The 18,800-nt window shown below is 44.4% G+C and overlaps 1 protein-coding gene across 1 annotated transcript in view; it reads right to left on the bottom strand.

Annotated features, from left to right (window-relative positions):
• Nucleotides 1-18,800, bottom strand: part of ccdc78 (coiled-coil domain containing 78) — an 84,002-nt gene that overhangs the window by 22,544 nt on the left and 42,658 nt on the right. The window contains exons 11-16 of the mRNA XM_060840954.1: nucleotides 18,532-18,711; nucleotides 13,590-13,763; nucleotides 12,558-12,608; nucleotides 11,294-11,382; nucleotides 8,516-8,594; nucleotides 39-164 (exon numbers count right to left, since the gene is read on the bottom strand). Of these exons, the coding sequence (XP_060696937.1) occupies nucleotides 39-164; nucleotides 8,516-8,594; nucleotides 11,294-11,382; nucleotides 12,558-12,608; nucleotides 13,590-13,763; nucleotides 18,532-18,711 (699 nt within the window). The remainder of the gene's footprint in view (nucleotides 1-38; nucleotides 165-8,515; nucleotides 8,595-11,293; nucleotides 11,383-12,557; nucleotides 12,609-13,589; nucleotides 13,764-18,531; nucleotides 18,712-18,800) is intronic.

Here is an 18,800-nt window from a genome sequence, read left to right as displayed (position 1 = left end):
CTTGAACTTTCAGAGCTTGCACTAAACTATTTACTCACCGTCACGTCTTCAATGTAACGGACGAGCCGCATGCGATATTCCTCGTTCAGTTCTTTCAAATGGAGCTGCAACTGAGAGTTCTCAGTTTCAACTTCCTTCAGATGACTCTGCGAACCTAGTAGCGCCTATACGGGATTCCAGAATGGGATCATGTTAAGTGCGTGTGTCTGAATTTAGAAAGATTATTTTATTCAACAAGAACAATTTGCTTCACAATGAGAGAAATCGGAGTTTATTTCTTTGAAAGGTGAGAATAGATTCTGAAATATAAACATTTTATATATCTAAGTGTGCTTATTTATATGGAGAAGTATTTATAACAGAACAGTTCCTTATCAATAGATAAACAAAAGAAGGGAATGCTATCCAGCTATAATTTTTCAAAGGTTTTAATAAAGGGCTACTATTGAAAATTGCATCACAAAAAACTATCAGTTGTACTCAGACTTCATTTGGGAGAGGCTTTTTGCACCAAGAAATTGGTTGTTTGTGAACAAGAATCATAATCTCCGGATTACTGCCCGAGCCACGTGCCAATTGGCATAGGGATAAGAAAATTAGGGAAGTAAACACGTGGCTAAGGGATTGGTGTGGGAAAGAGGGATTCCACTTCATGGGGCATTGGCATCAGTTTTGGAACAGGGGGGATCTGTACCGTTGGGATGGTCTCCACCTGAACCCATCAGGTACCAATGTTCTAGCAAAGAGGATAAATAGGGTGGTCAGTAGGACTTTAAACTTCTGAGTTGGGGGGAAGGGAAAGTGAAAGCGACAGAGAGTATGGAGTTAAATGGGAAGATAAGCAACAGGATAGCATATGTGCAGGCAGATCTAAACTCAAGGCAGACTGGGAATGCAGCAAAAAGGACTTCCAATATCTCTAATGATAAAGTTAGCATTAAGGCACTTTACCTAAATGCTTGTAGCATTCATAACAAAGCAGATGAACTAATGGCACAGATCATAGTGAATGATTATGATGTGGTAGACATCACAGAGACGTGGTTGCAGGGGGGTCAGGACTGGCAGTTAAACCTCCAAGGATTTTCAACTTATCGAAAAGACAGGGAGATGGGCAGAGGGAGTGGGGTTGCCTCGTTAGTTAAGAACAAAATTAAATCTATGGCACTGAATGACATAGCGTCGGATGATGTGGAGTCTGCGTGGGTGGAATTGAGGAACCACAAAGGCAAAAAAACCATAATGGGAGTTATGTACAGACCTCCTAACAGTGGTCAGAACCAGGGACGCAACATGTACCGGGAAATAGAGAAGGCATGTCAGAAAGGCAAGATCACGGTGATCATGGGAGACTTCAATATGCAGGTGGACTGGATAAATAATGTTGCCAGTGGATCCAAAGAAAGGGAATTCATGGAATGCTTACAGGATGGCTTTTTGGAACAGCTTGTTATGGAGCCCACAAGGGAGCAGGCTATTCTGGACCTAGTGCTTTGTAATGAACCAGACTTTATAAAAAATCTTAAAGTAAGGGAACCCTTGGGATGCAGCGATCATAATATGGTGGAGTTCAGTCTGCAGTTTGAAAGAGAGAAGGCAAAATTGGATGTAATGGTGTTAACAGTTAAATAAAGGTAATTATGAGGGCATGAGAGAGGAACTGACAAAAATAGACTGGGAGCAGAGTCTAGCGGGGAAGACAGTAGAGCAAAAATGGCAGGAGTTTGTTGGTATAATTGAGGACACTGTACAGAGGTTCATCCCCAAGAAAAGAAAGATTATCCGGGAGGGATTAGACAGCCATGGCTGACAAAGGAAGTCAGGAAATGTATTAAAGAAAAAGAGAGATCCTATAAAGTGGCCAAGAGCAGTGGGAAATCAGAAGATTGGGAAGGCTACAAAAACAGAGGATAACAAAGAGAGAAATAAGGAAGGAGATGATCAAATATGAAGGTAGGCTAGCCAGTAATATTAGAAATGACAGTAAAAGTTTCTTTCAATAGATAAGAAACAAACGACAGGCAAAAGTAGACATTGGGCCACTTCAAACTGATGCTGGAAGCCTAGTGATGGGAGATAAGAAAATAGCAGGAGAACTTAACAAGTACTTTGCGTCAGTCTTCACAGTGGAAGACATGAGTAATATCCCAACAATTAAAGGAAGTCAGGGGGCAGAGTTGAGTATGGTTGCAAAAGAGAAAGTGCTAGATAAGCTAAAAGGTCTTAAAATTGATAAATCTCCTGGCCCCGATGGGATACATCCTAGAGTTCTGAGAGAGGTGGCTGAGGAAATAGCGGAGGCATTGGTTGAGATCTTTCAAAAGTCACTGGAGTCAGGGAAAGTTCCGGATGATTTGAAGATCGCTGTTCTAACCCCCTTGTTCAAGAAAGGATCAAGACAAAAGATGGAAAATTATAGGCCAATTAGCCTAACCTCGGTTGTTGGTAAAATTCTAGAATCCATCATTAAGGATGAGGTTTCTAAATTCTTGGAAGAGCAGAATCTGATTAGAACACGTCAACATGGATTTAGTAAGGGGAGGTCGTGTCTAACAAACCTGTTGGAATTCTTTGAAGAGGTGACAAGTAGGTTAGACCAGGGAAATCCAGTGGATGTGGTCTATCTAGACTTCCAAAACGCTTTTGATAAGGTGCCACACGGGAAGCTGCTGAGCAAGGTGAGGGCCCATGGTGTTCGAGGTGAGCTACTGGTATGGATTGAGGATTGGCTGTCTGACAGAAGGCAGAGAGTTGGGATAAAAGGTTCTTTTTCAGAATGGCAACCGGTGACAAGCGGTGTCCCGTAGGGTTCAGTGTTGGGGCCGCAGCTGTTCACATTATATATCAATGATCTGGATGAAGGGACTGGGGGCATTCTAGCGAAGTTTGCCGATGATACGAAGTTAGGTGGACAGGCAGGTAGTACTGAGGAAGTGGGGAGGCTCCAGAAGGATCTAGACAGTTTGGGAGAGTGGTCCAGGAAATGGCTGATGGAATTCAACGTGAGCAAATGCGAGGTCTTGCACTTTGGAAAAAAGAATAAAAGCATAGACTACTTTATAACGGTGAGAAAATTTGTAAAGCCAAAGTACAAAGGGATCTGGGAGTGCTAGTCGAGGATTCTCTGAAAGTAAACATGCAGGTTGAGTCCGTGATTAAGAAAGCGAGTGGAATGTTGTCATTGATCTCAAGAGGGTTGGAATATAAAAGCACCGTTGTGCTACTGAGACTTTATAAAGCTCTGGTTAGACCCCATTTGGAGTACTGTGTCCAATTTTGGTCCCCACACCTCAGGAAGGACATACTGGCACTGGAACGTGTCCAGTGGAGATTCACACGGATGATCCCTAGAATGGTTGGCCTAACATACGAGGAACGGCTGAGGATCCTGGGATTGTATTCACTGGAGTTTAGAAGATTAAGGGGAGACTTAATAGAGATGTACAAGATAATACATGGCTTGGAAAGGGTGGATGCTAGGAAATTGTTTCCGTTAGGCGAGGAGACTAGGACCTGTGGACACAACCTTAGAATTAGAGGGGGTCAATTCAGAACAGAAATGCGGAGACATTTCTTCAGCCAGAGAATGGTGGGCCTGTGGAATTCATTGCCGCAGAGTGCAGTGGAGGCTGGGATGCTGAGTGTCTTCAAGGCAGAGATTGATGGATTCTTGATGTCACGAGGAATTAAGGGCTACGGGGAGAATGCTGGTAAGTGGAGTTGAAATGCCCATCAGCTATGATTGAATGGTGGAGTGGACTCGATGGGCCAAATGGCCTTACTTCCACTCCTATGCCTTATGGTTTTATAAGAAATTCTATAGAATGTTACAGTACGGACTGAGGATCTTCAGCCAAGCAAGGCTATACCTTATCCTGCTTTCTTTCTCACACGTACCTTTATCCAGCCTCTAGCTCAATTGGGTGGTGGTCTGGTCTGAGATACAGAGTGACCCCGTCAGCATGGGTTCAATTTCTGTTTTGGCTAAGGTGACCATGACAATTCCTGACCTTTCACCTCACCTCAAGGCATGATGACCCTCAGACAGAGTGAGTTGCCTCTCTCCAGTGAGAGAGAAGCTCTATGGTCCTCTGGAACTACGGTGACTTAAAACACATCTACACTGATTCCCTCAGGCTCCCCTGTGGTAGTGGGTTCCATGTTCTTTGCTCTCTGAGCAAAGAAATTGCAACTGAATGTCTTGTTTGTTTTCCTAGCAATTGCATTGCTTTTAAAGGGAATTGGAATATTCACAAGCCGAAACATCTCTACAATTGTTATCTCATACAAGGACAATTATGGCCTCACCAGTAAACCCACATCCTGAGAACAAATTAAGAAAAAACTTTTTAAACCATACAAAGATCTAATGGAATGGTATTCATGTTAGTTCCAGGGTGTCAATGGGATGGACAGTAACAGATAACACTACAATATAAACTAGAAATTGATGTTACTCATTCCAATTGAAAATGTTTGATAAATTGGATTGGTAACGATTGGAGCCAGGGTAAGGTGGATCTCATTGACTCTGAGATCCTTGATTGGGGTTGTTACCCTGGGCCAATCAGGGAGCCCTGGCTGACAGGTATAAACAGGAGAGTGATGATTGCCCTTCTTCCTTTCCCGCCGCACCAACCAGTACCCTTCCACTGACACCCTCCTTCGACTGACTGAACTGGTCCTCACCCTGAATAACTTCTCTTTTCAATCCTCCCACTTCCTCCAAACTAAAGGAGTTGCCATGGGCACCCGCATGGGCCCCAGCTATGCCTGCCTCTTCGTAGGATATGTGGAACAGTCCATCTTCCGCAACTACACTGGCACCACCCCCCACCTTTTCCTCCGCTACATCGATGACTGTATCGGCGCTGCCTCGTGCTCCCACGAGGAGGTTGAACAGTTCATCAACTTTACTAACACCTTCCATCCCGACCTCAAATTCACCTGGACTGTCTCAGACTCCTCCCTCCCCTTCCTAGACCTTTCCATTTCTATCTCGGGCGACCGACTCAACACAGACATCTATTATAAACCGACTGACTCCCACAGCTACCTGGACTACACCTCCTCCCACCCTGCCCCCTGTAAAAACGCCATCCCATATTCCCAATTCCTTCGTCTCCGCCGCATCTGCTCCCAGGAGGACCAATTCCAACACCGCACAGCCCAGATGGCCTCCTTCTTCAAGGACCGCAGATTCCCCCCAGACGTGATCGACGATGCCCTCCACTGCATCTCCTCCACTTCCCACTCCTCCGCCCTTGAGCCCCGCTCCTCCAACCGCCACCAAGACAGAACCCCACTGGTTCTCACCTACCACCCCACCAACCTCCGCATACAACGTATCATCCGCCGCCATTTCCGCCACCTCCAAACGGACCCCACCACCAAGGATATATTTCCCTCCCCTCCCCTATCAGCGTTCCGCAAGGACCACTCCCTTCGTGACTCCCTCGTCAGATCCACACCCCCCACCAACCCAACCTCCACCCCCGGCACCTTCCCCTGCAACCGCAAGAAATGTAAAACTTGCGCCCACACCTCCACACTCACTTCCCTCCAAGGCCCCAAGGGATCCTTCCATATCCGCCACAAGTTCACCTGTACCTCCACACACATTATCTATTGCATCCGCTGCACCCGATGTGGCCTCCTCTATATTGGTGAGACAGGCCGCTTACTTGCGGAACGCTTCAGAGAACACCTCCGGGCCGCCCGGACCAACCAACCCAATCACCCCGTGGCTCAACACTTTAACTCTCCCTCCCACTCCACCGAGGACATGCAGGTCCTTGGACTCCTCCACCGGCAGCACACAACAACACGACGGCTGGAGGAGGAGCGCCTCATCTTCCGCCTGGGAACCCTCCAACCACAAGGTATGAATTCAGATTTCTCCAGTTTCCTCATTTCCCCTCCCCCCACCTTGTCTCAGTCGGTTCCCTCAACTCAGCACCGCCCTCCTAACCTGCAATCCTCTTCCTGACCTCTCCGCCCCCACCCCACTCCGGCCTATCACCCTCACCTTGACCTCCTTCCACCTATCCCACCTCCATCGCCCCTCCCCCTAGTCCCTCCTCCCTACCTTTTATCTTAGCCTGCTTGGCTCTCTCTCTTATTCCTGATGAAGGGCTTATGCTCAAAACGTCGAATTCTCTATTCCTGAGATGCTGCCTGGCCTGCTGTGCTTTGACCAACAACACATTTGCAGCTTTGATGTGAAGGGCACTGCTTGTCACAGGCCACTCGGGTGTTTTCCTACTTTTCCTGGTGGTGGAAATTAAATAAAGATTTATGCACTTTGTGTCTCTCATTGCATCTCGCACTTGCGCACACACACCATAGAACATAGAACATAGAACATAGAAGGATACAGCGCAGTACAGGCCCTTCGGCCCTCGATGTTGCGCCGACCGAATCCTACCTAACCTATACTAGCCCAATAACTTCCAAATGCCTATCCAATGCCCGCTTAAATGACCATAAAGAAGGAGAGTTCACCACTGATACGGGCAGGGCATTCCATGAACTCACAACCCGCTGTGTGAAGAATCTACCCCTAACATCGGTCCTATACCTACCACCCCTTAATTTAAAGCTATGTCCCCTAGTAACACCTGACTCCATTAGCGGTAAAAGGTTCTTAGTATCTACCCTATCTAAACCCCTAATCATCTTATACACTTCTATCAGATCTCCCCTAAACCTTCTCTTCTCCAATGAGAACAGCCCCAAGTGCCTCAGCCTTTCCTCATAAGATTTTCCTACCATTCCAGGCAACATCCTGGTAAACCTCCTCTGCACTCGTTCTAAAGCTTCCACATCCTTCCTATAGTATGGCGACCAAAACTGCACACAATAACTCCAACACAACAGCAACACAATAACTGCACACAATAATACACACAAAACTGCACCAAAACTGCACCCACACCATGGGTGCTGGGGAAAAAAATAAGCACTACCACAGTTAGGCGGTAGAATGGGGATAAAGAAAAAAGAAAAAAAAACAGGAGTGTAGGGCACTGATTGCCACTGGACGACTCGGGTGTTTCCCTTTTGAGAGCTGAATCAGTGTGAGTGTGTGCACGTGTGCAAGAAAATAAAAAAGAAAAGAAAAATAAACAGGAGATTGAATTGCTCGCGTCTAGTCGTTTGTTTTGTACTCTCCAGACAAATAAAATGCTCAGCCTGTAAAATAAAAAAAATTTAAATTAAACAGGAGATTCAGAAGGTCTCCTCACTCGAGGAACTGGCTCTGGGCTGGCCAGTCAAAGCCAATGCGCTATGCACATGTAAATAAAGGGTGACAGGATACTGGCTTCCATGCAGTTATTTCATGAATGTCACTATTTCTATGTTCATCTGAGTTTGATAATATTTAATTTAGCAACCAAAAATGACCAGATATTTCCAAAAAAGGGTAACAAGGCAAGCTGATTGATTTAACTTTTTCCATCTACACAAGGTCAGAAAAGACAAATCTTACTACAGTTTTGAAATAGGAGCAATACACATACGTAGCTAGTGCTGAAAAGGTTAATAGTGAGTGAAAAGGTACCAGGCAGTTAAGTAATAAGGGAAACAAGGGCAAATGGACCTCTGACGACCGGAATCACATGCAGCTGACACCAGTATGAGATAAAGGTGCAGACAGAGTTCACAAAGAATTATGTGCTATAACCTCACGTTACCTGCATATTACAGATATCCTGTTACATGTATGCATGCACAAGCTGAATTAATCAAGGTCATTGCTTTGCCTTTTAAATTGGCAAGTAAATGAACATGCACTATGATGTAATGATGGTGCACAACAGAAGGGGGCCAATATGAATTTTAATAAAGGCATATAACACACATTTTCAGACAGAGGGTGCTGTATGTATGAAGTGATGGAGGCTGGTACAATTACAATGTTTAAAGGGCATCTGGATGGTATATGAATAGTAAGGGTTTAGAGGGATATGGGCCAAGAGCTGGCAAATGGGACTAGGTTAGGCTGGGATAGCTGATTGGCATGGACGAGTTGTTGGCGTGCTGTACATCTCCATGACTCTATGACTCTATATCTTTTCAAGATTTGTGTAAAGACTTGTAGCTCAGGTGCTGGTTGTAGTTGTGGGTATTCTTGTTGAGCTGGGAAGTTGGTTTGCAGACGCGTCATCCCCTTTCTAGTTGACATCCTCAGTGCTGTGAGAGCCTCCTGTGAAGTGCTGCTGTATTGTGTCATTTGGAGTTTACAGAGGCTTCACAGGAGGCTCCACAGCTCTGAGGATGTCAACTAGAAAGGGGATGATGCATCTGCAAACCAACATCCCAGCTCAATGAGAATACCCACAACAACAGCAACTTATAGCCTTTGTTTCATTGGAGAAATTTCCTGGTGTTCCATTGAGAGTGTCGCCCCATTGGTGTAAAGAGATCTGCTAGATATATTGACCAGAACCTTGTGTGGAAATTCGATCTAAAGTACTCCACAACAGTCTCTTCCACTAATTTTATTTCTTACCACAGTTTGCTCCGCTAGTTTGTGTTGGGTGTTTCGAATAGCTCTTTTGGCCTCTTGAAGTTCTTTACCCATCTTTGCTCTAAAGCAGAGGTTTTAATGGTTTAAAAAACTTAGTTAATTAGTTGAAACATCATTTGCAAGAACTACATTAATAAAATCCCATGTTCAGTGTCTCCATGTGAAGTAATCTCAAACTTAAGGACAATTATACCCTGACATAATAAATGTTGTACAAAGGTACAACTACAAGAACATATTAATTGTACAAGAATCATGCTATGTTAACTCAACCTCCCTTCACAGTCTATAGAGAGAGAAGGACTGGGTCTGGTCTATTACTCTAGAAACCTAGAGTGTATTATAGGAACCTGGGTTTGATTCCTCCCACAGCACATGGTGGAATTTGATTTCAATAAAAATCTGGAATTAAGCGTGAACCTGCTGCCAATTTTTAGAGAAAAATCTGTGTGGTTTACTCATGTCCTTGAGGGAAGGAAACTGCTGGCCTTACCTGGTCTGGTCTACATAAAACCAGATGGATTACCTGACATCGACCTAGACACTGGAAAAGACAACAGCAGAAACAACCCTGTAGATAGCAGCGGTGTGTGCTATTTACAAATGCACCGCAGAAATTCACAAACAGACAGCACCTTCCAAACCCATACCACTTCCACCTAGAAGGACAAGAGCAGCAGATACATGGGAACACCACCACCTGCAAGTCCCAATCCAATCCACTCACCATCCTGACTTGGAAATATATCGCCATTCCTTCACTGTCACTGGGTCAAAATCCTGCAATTCCCTCCTTAATGGCATTGTGGGCCAACCCATAGTGGGTGGTCTGCAGTGGTTCAAGAAGGCAGCTCACCACCATCTTCACAAGGGCAACTAGGGATGAGCGATAAATGCTGGCCCAGCCAGCAATGTCCACATCCCACAAATGAATATTTTAAAAAAGTTACTCCAAACCCACAGCAACATGGTTGACCCTTAAATTGCAATGAATGCTAGCCAACATCTTGTGAAGGAATAAAAGAAATGCACTACTTGGTGCAGCACTGTGCCAGAACAGAATAAAAAGCTCATCGGTTCAATCCTGACCTCTGCTTTGTTAACTGACCTTCATCAGGATACCAGTCGAACTGCTATATAGTGGCCTCTAGGGTTGAGGAGATGGAAAATAAATATCATTCAGTATTTCCATACTGTTCTGTTCTTAAATGATCTTTAAGGATCAAACAAGTGGCACTAAGCCATGATCTATAAGGAAAGATTGAACAGACTGGACAAAATCTCTAGGGTTTAGAAGAATGAGGGGTGATCTCATTCCAATACAGAAAATTGTTCAAGGGAGTAACAGGTGGAATACATGAAGAGGATCTCCCCTAGTTAGAGGATCTAGAAAAAGGGAACCCAGTCTCAGAATAAGGGTTAGGCCATTTCGGACTGGGCTGAGGTAGAATTTCTTCAATCAGAGGGTGGCAAATCTTGGGAAGTCCCTACCTCTGAGAAGGCCAGTCATTGACTATGTTCAAGACACAGATCAATAGATTTCTTCATATCAAAGAAATCAAGGGATAGTGGAGAAAATGGTATTATGGTGGAAGATTGCCATGATCTCATTGAATGAATGGGAATGGAGGGTTTGAGTTACAAGGATAGGCTGGGACTTTTTTCATTGCAAGTTGAGGGGTGATTTTATAGAGGTTTATAAAATAATGAGGGGTATAGATAAGAAAAATGGCAGGTGTCTTTTTCCTAGGGTGGGACTTTCAAGATTGGGGAGTATAATTTTAAGGTGAGAAGAGAAAGATTTAAATAAGACATGGGGGGGGGCAACGTTTTTTACACAGAGAGTGGTTTGTGTGTGGAATGAATGCCCAGAGGAAATGATGAATGCAAGTACAGTTACAATGTTTAAATGACGTTTAGATAATTACATGAATAAGAAATGTTTGGAGGGATATGGGTCAAGTGCAGGCAGGTGGGACTAGTTTAGTTTGGGATTATGGTCAGCATGGACTGGCTGGACCGAAGGGTCTGTTTCCATGCTGTATGACTCTGTTACCCATGTTCTTAAAATATTCCATCAATCTCTTAAGTTGGTATAAATTAAGTGCCATTCAGAGTTTGCATAGTTATTAACATAGCGAAAATGAAACTAGACTAATTGATCAATGTAATGTAAACAGACTGATCCTACCAAAAACAGAAATTGCTGGAGAAAACTGATGAGCATCCATGAAGAAAAGACAGAGTTATTGTTTCAAGTCTGGTGACTCATCATCAGAACGCTGATATTCTGAACTGCTGAGTCAAGGAAAGGCCGCCAGCATTTTCAAAGATCCATCCCACCCTGGCAATGTTTTTCTACCTCTACCATCAGGGAGATTGTACAGAAGCCTGAACACACACACACCAGATGGTTTCAGAACAGTTTCTACTCTACTGTTGTTAGAATACAGAATGGACTCACAAACTCGTTACATTCGCCTGTACCTGTGTTTTTGTTTTAGCTGCTGATTACCTGGTTACTTATCCATTGCTACTTAACTCTGTGATCTGCCTGTATTGCTCACAAGACAAAGCTTTTCACTGTGCCTTGGTACATGACAATAAATTCTTTTCAATGCAATTCAATTCACCAGCAATTTCTGTTTCAGATCTCCAGCATCCACAGTTCTTTGTTTAATGTTCCTGATCCTATCTAATGGCTGTATTAGAGGAATCTCTGCCATTCTGAATGTGAGGCCATCTTTGTTATACACTTACATTCGTTCTTCCATTGCATTTTGCTGTTTCTCGTGGGTTTGCTTCATTATTTCTATTTGTTCCTTGATCTGATCCTGGTTACCTAGCAACTAAGACAAATGTATCAATCTTCCCAATTTCCAAGCCAAAACCCCAGCAGACATATTTCACTGTTTGTAAAAATGACAAACACAATGCCCCTCATTTATGAATATTATAACAGTCTCAGCAGAAATCTGGCACTATAGAGTGAAGCAGTTTGAAATACTGATTTAGTGACACCGGTTGCAATGTGAGACATACATACGATACAAAGCTAGCTTTTCCATCAGCCCAAGATAGAATCTGTGGTTCTGCATGACACTTCTTGTAGGCATTGATGTCTACATGTCTTATTTAATGGAAGTTGCCCACAATTTTGAACTCAATGGACTTCTAGCAACGATCCAATAGAACTTTACAATGCTACAGAATTCTTCTGTACATTTAAGAAGGAGATGGACAGATTTTTTTTAAAGGTTGAAGGGTTATGGGGAGCGGGCAGGAAAGTGGAGTCGACGCAGAGATGGCATGGTGGGTCAGTGGTTAGCACCGCTGCTCACAGACACTGGGACCCAAATTTGATTCCAGCCTCGCGGTGAGCATCTGTGTGGAACTTGCACATTCTCCCCGTGTTGGTGTGGGTTTCCTCTGGGTACTCCGGTTTCTTCCCACAGTCCAAAGATGTGCAGGTTAGGTGGATTGGCCAAGGGAAATTTCCCTGCAGTGTCCAGGGGTTGTGCAGGCGAGATGGATTAGCCATGGGAAATTCAAGGATGGGGATGGGTCTGGATAGGATGCCTTTCAGTGGGGTGGTGTGGACCCAATGGGCCGAATGACCTATCCCAATACTGTAGGTATTCTATTCTATGAGATCAACCATGATGGATTAAATGGCAGAGCATGCTTGAAAAGCTAAATTGCCTCCTCCTGCTCTTAGTTCTTATGTTCCACTGCTCTGTAAGGTTACAAGTTTTTAAGAGTTTCTAAGACTTTCACAACTGATTCTTCCAATATAAATATGAGTTAGGCACTATAAACATTATGGAAATGATTCATTGTCATTTTAATCCACTTGATCGAATCTACTATCTTGAAACTTGCCTCTCAGCATGGATTGCTACTGGAGTCTTAAGAGAACTGTACAAAACCAGTCCATCCTAAATTGCCACATTTTAAATGGGAAATTCAAGTAAATGAAAAGTCAGAAAAATTCCACACGTCAATGCCTTCGAATAATACTTACATTTCTTTCAAGAGTGCCACGCTCAGATTCAGAAACAAACATTTCTTCAGGCTTGATGCATCATAAACATAAAGGCAAAATGATTAATGTGACTACATTTTTTTTTCTTAAAAGCCAACTAATTCTCTATGAAGAACAAACTCAGGCATATTTGTACCAAATCATAACAGCATGGAAGCAGGCTATTCAGCCCGTGTCCACACCAACCCTCCAAAGAGCATCCTACCCAGACCCACACCCTATCCCTGTAATCCCGTATTCCTCATGGGCAACCCACCTAACCAGCATAGCTGTGGACTGTGGGAGGAAACCAAACCACCCAGAGGAAACCCTCGCAGACATGGGGAGAATGTGCAAACTCCACACAGATACTCACCACAAGGCTGGAATCGAATCCGGGTCCCTATCTCTGTGAGCATCCAAGGAACAGGAAATTCGACGTTTCAGGCATAAGTCCTTCATCGGGCTTATGCCCGAAACGTCGAATTTCCTGTTCCTTGGATGCTGCCTGACCTGCTGCGCTTTTCCAGCAATACATTTTCAGCTCTGATCTCCAGCATCTGCAGACCTCACTTTCTCCCCTATCTCTGTGGGGCAGCAGTGCTAACCACTGTGCTGCCCAAAGGCTTTTAATGGAATCTCACTCAAAGTATGTTTTAAAAAGCATCTGAAAGACCCAAAGTACTTATAAACCAGCAGTGATACTGCTTTGCATGACATGCTACACTGGCTTGGAGCTCCTTGCTTCTCACTTCCAGCTCAGAGCCTGATATGCTCCTAACTAGCAGCATCGCTGAAAACTAGTTCTGAGGAACAGTTGTATTGGTCTTGAAACATTAACTCTGTTCTTCTGTCTGCAGATGTTGCCCACCTCCTGGCTCACTCCACTGTTGTCTCTTTTTATTTCAGATTGGCAGGACCATGCTTTTATCAGTGTGAAACAGATTGCTGCATATGTTACATTGCAGTGTAAACGCGTGAGATTGTGTGGAGATGAATGAACTGTAAATTGAGTAACTCAGGGCGATTTACCTTCATCTTCTGGCTACTGAGCCGGGCAACAAGATCCCTTACTCTGTTTAATTCGGCTGTAGCTTCATCGTAAATGGCTCGGGATTTTGCATACTCGTCCTGTTTCCTGGTCAGTGAATCCTTAGAATTGGCCAAAGTCAATAGCTCCAAGCTCAGCTCATCATTTTTTGTCACCTGCCACAAACACACACACACAATAGAACAATAAATGAGCTGCAACGCAGATGGACATGAGGTGAAAACATAATAGATTATATTTCAAACCTCGCTACATTGGGGGTCAGTTAGTGTGAGTTGGCCATAGTTTGCAATTTTAGAATAACACCAACAACAATGGGTTCAATTCCCACACCAGCTGAGGAAGCCATGAAGGACTTTCCCTCTCAACCCGTTGCTGAGGATTGAGTTACAGGGAGAGGCTGAATAGATTGGGCCTTCTTTCCCTGAAGCATTGGAGGATGAGAGGTGACCTTATAGAGGTTTATAAAACCAGGAGGAGCATAGACTGGGTGAATAGACAAGGTATTTTTCCGAGGATAGGGGAGTCTAAAACTAGAGGGGATAGGTTTAAAATGAAAGGGGAAAGATTTAGATGGGACCTAAGGCGCAACATTTTCACCCAGAGGGTGGAATGAGCTGCCAGAGGAAGTGGTGAAGGCTGGTACAATTACAACATTTAAAAGGCATTTGGAGAGGTATGTGAATAGGAAGTGTTTAGAGGGATATGGGCCAAATGTTGGCAAATGGTACTAGATTAATTTAGGATATCTGGCTGGCATGGACAAGTTGGACCAGAGGGTGTGTTTCTGCGCAGTGCATCTCTATGACTCTCCCCTTACCGAGGGGTCAGCGATTTTAAAATGTAATTTATTTTTCAAATCCACCTGTTTTTACACACCTCTGGAGCAGGTAGGGCCTTGTGCCTTCCAGTCTAGGGGTAGGGACATTACCACTGTGCCAAAAGAGGGCATCCACTAAAGTGTCAGGTTAAACCACTGCCGACCATTTCTCCCTTGAGAGTAATGCTATCCTCTGGTAGGACTATAGTGAATTGATTTTAAACTTTTAGACTTCAATGTTTTCTCATTTTTAATTTTTAAATTAGTTTGTTGTAACATTTAAGTGCTCTATATCTAGAACTTTACTTCTGCTTTTTAAGAATTCTAATAGCCCTACTTTTGAATATGTTTATATTTAAATTTTTTTAAAAACAGTGCCTTACCTTGGACAATATGTGCAGAGTTTAAAGTGGCCAATTTTAGGACTTTTCCTCATTGTTTAATATTGTTTTAGAGCGCCAACTGGGCCTCTCCTGGGTGTTTAATATTTATGAACTGAAAATAAATATGAAATGGGATGACTGTTTTGAAGCCTCTATATTTCCATTTTAAGGGTTTTTCTTTCGTTTGCAGTTAAGCTTTTGATCCCCTAACCACGCCAGAGCCCACCGCTCAGAGATCTGACCTTGCCCTGAACTGTCTGATCGCCCGAGAACCGCCGGCACCAGAAATTGCGCTCACTTCGCTTCATCATCACCCGCATCTAACTCCACAAACCCCAGCGTTAATGAGGCTCAACACGCTGCTCAGAGGCATGGTTCAGAGCAGCTGTGTTATCAAAGGGAGTAATGCATCCTGACCAAACAAGGAAATTACCCAACAATGAGCAGCTTAAACACCCACAGAAAACTATGCTGCCTCAGTGTTGGATACATCCAGGTTGATATATATGTAAACTGCTGGCTGGGAAGATATTATACCGCATTTTAATTTATAGATCTGATTATACATCGGCCAAGGGGAATACTTAACTTCATAAGAACGCTTGGAAAGTTTTAACAGGCAATTGCATTCACTTTAACAAAAGCAAAACAAAAACACTCCTGTTGAGGCAGCTTGGTGTGTTCACCTGTTATAACAGGGTTAAAAATCATACAACACCAGGTTATAGTCCAACAGGTTTATTTGGAAGCACTAGCTTTCGGAGCGCTGCTCAGGTGATGAAGGAGCAGCGCTCCGAAAGCTAGTGCTTCCAAATAAACCTGTTGGACTATAACCTGGTGTTAGTCAACTCGGAGAAAGTGAGGACTGCAGATGCTGGAGATCAGAGCTTAAAAAATGTGTTGCTGGAAAAGCGCAGCAGGTCAAAGAAGAAGGGCTTATGCCCAAAAAGTCGATTCTCCTGCTCCTTTGATGCTGCCTGACCTGCTGCGCTTTTCCAGCAACACATTTTTAAGCTATAACCTGGTGTTGTGTGATTTTTACTTTTGTATATCCCAGTCCAACACCGGCGTCTCCAAATCATTATAACAGGATCATTGATTCAGTCGCCAATTCAGCATATTCTGTGGAGAAGGGCTATCGTGGGCACAGTGGTAGTCTTCCTCTCTCTGAGCCAGGAGAGACAGGTTTAAAGTCCCTGTCACTCCACAACTATGTTGCATCTTTGAACAGGTCGATTTAGGAAAAAAAATCTCAAAAGTATGGAGATCCAATTGAGATATATAAGATGCCGCAGGGGTTAATAAAGTAGCTGTAGAAAGATATTCTTGGAGTGCGATGTCATAAATTTAGGAATAAAGTGTAACAAATTTACACCCCTCTACAAGGATTAAAACCTTCCTTGAAGAAGCTCTCTTCCTCCCTCTACAAGGATTAAAACATCTACTATAAACCAACTGACTCCCACAGCTACCTGGACTACACCTCCTCCCACCCTGCCCCCTGTAAAAACTCCATCCCATATTCCCAATTCCTTCGTCTCCGCCGCATCGGCTCCCAGGAGGACCAGTTCCAATACCGTACAGCCCAGAGGGCCTCCTTCTTCAAAGACCATAGATTCCCCCCAGACGTAATCGACGATGCCCTCCACCGCATCTCCTCCACTTCCCGCTCCTCCGCCCTTGAGCCCCGCCCCTCCAACCGCCACCAGGACAGAACCCCACTGGTTCTCACCTACCACCCCACCAACCTCCATATACAGCGTATCATCCGCCGTCATTTCCGCCACCTCCAAACGGACCCCACCACCAGGGATATATTTCCTTCCCCTCCCCTATCAGCATTCCGCAAAGACCACTCCCTTCGTGACTCCCTCATCAGGTCCACACCCCCCACCAACCCAACCTCCACTCCCGGCACCTTCCCCTGCAACCACAGGAAATGCAAAACTTGCGCCCACACCTCCTCCCTTACCTCTCTCCAAGGCCCCAAGGATCCTTCCATATCCGCCACAAATTCACCTGCACCTCCACACACATCATCTATTGCATCCGCTGCACCCGATGTGGCCTCCTCTATATTGGGGAGACGGGCCGCCTACTTGTGGAACGCTTCAGGGAACACCTCTGGGACGCCCGGACCAACCAACCCAACAACCCCGTGGCTCAACACTTTAACTCTCCCTCCCACTCCACCAAGGACATGCAGGTCCTTGGACTCCTCCATCGCCAGAACATAACAACACGATGGTTGAAGGAAGAACGCCTCATCTTCTGCCTGGGAACCCTCCAACCACAAGGGATGAACTCAGATTTCTCCAGTTTCCTCATTTCCCCTCCCCCCACCTTGTCTCAGTCGATTCCCTCAAACACAGCACCGCCCTCCTAACCTCCAATTTTCTTCCTGACCTCTCCGCCCCCACCCCACTCCGGCCTATCACCCTCACCTTGACCTCCTTCCAACTATCACATCTCCATCACCCCTCCCCCAAGTCCCTCCTCCCTACCTTTTATCTTAGCTTGCTGGACACACTTTCCTCATTCCTGATGAAGGGCTTTAGCCCGAAACGTCGAATTTCCTGTTCCTTGGATGCTACCTGACCTGCTGCGCTTTAACGAGCAACACATTTTCAGCTCTGATCTCCAGCATCTGCAGACCTCACTTTTTACCCGTAACAAATTTAAAACACAGATTAGGAGAAATTACCCTTCTCAAAGTGTGGTGAATCTGTGGAATTTGTTAATCCAGAACGTGGTGAATGCTGAGACATTGAGTAAATTTAATGAGGAGATATAGAGAGTTTTTTTTTATGAGTAATGGACCCTGTTCCTCATTCTTACGTTCTCAACTAGGTGTAGAGTTATATACGCATCTCAGAAATATCCATCTGGCATTTTCTGTGCTGGGTCTCTGAACTTTGGGATGAGTGTTCTTCCTAGTGGGTTCTCGAACCGAGGGATACAATCTCAGAATAAAGAACAAGTCATTTAAGACTGGAATGTAAGGAGGAATTCTGTCTCTCAGAGGCTCTGGGAATTCTCTCTGAAGAGGACTGGGGAAGTTCACCAACTGAGCACATTCAAGACAGATCGATAAATCCACAGGCTCAACCATTTACAAGAACGAAGGCAGCAGATGCATGGGAACACCATTACCTGCAAGTTTCTCTCCAACACCATCCTGACTTGGATCACACTCCTCCATTGTCACTACCTCAATATACTGGATCTGCCTTCCTTGCCAGCACAGTGGGGGTACCTATACCTGATGGACTGCAGCAATTTAAGAGGGCAACCATGTTTGCATGTTCTCCCTGTGTCTGTATGGGTTTCCTCCCACAATCCAAAGATGTGTAGGTCAGGTGATTTGGCTGTGCTAAATTGCCTATTGTGTTAGGTGCATTAGTCAGAGGGAAATGGGTCATGGTGGTATACTCTTTGGAGGGTCGGTGTGGACTTGTTGGGCCTAATGGCCTGTTTCCATACTGTAGGGATTCAACTGATCATCGCCCTCTCAAGGGCAGTTAGGGGCATGACAATAGAAGCTGCTCTCATACCAAGAATGTACAAAGCAAAGAGAATAATTTTAAAAATGCTTTCGTTTGTTAACAAAAACTGCCCAATTTGGATAGAGTTTAAAATGACTACATTTAGAGTAGATTATCAGAGATGCTTTCATCAATTCTGAACTCCAGTAGAGGCTTTTGTGAACAATGCGCTCACCTCATTTTCATGCTGTTTACTCAGGGTCACAAAATTGCTCTTCAGAACAATGTACTCGTCTGCCAGTTCCTTATGGGTTTTCTCCACTGCCCTCAGACGATCTTTAGCCATCTGACACTCATGGGCACATTTGTCCTTCTGCAACTCTAGCTCCATTGTTCTGTTCTCCAGGAATAAAATCTACAAAAATGAAAACATCAGCAAGACTGCTGGTGAAGGAAAGACAAGCACTTCAAGAATCTCTTCAGAGTCTGTAAAATTTGTGAATA

The sequence above is a fragment of the Hemiscyllium ocellatum genome, chromosome 20 (genome assembly GCF_020745735.1).
Source record: "Hemiscyllium ocellatum isolate sHemOce1 chromosome 20, sHemOce1.pat.X.cur, whole genome shotgun sequence".
Lineage (NCBI taxonomy): Eukaryota > Metazoa > Chordata > Chondrichthyes > Orectolobiformes > Hemiscylliidae > Hemiscyllium > Hemiscyllium ocellatum.
This window is presented reverse-complemented; position numbering and strand designations above follow the sequence as displayed.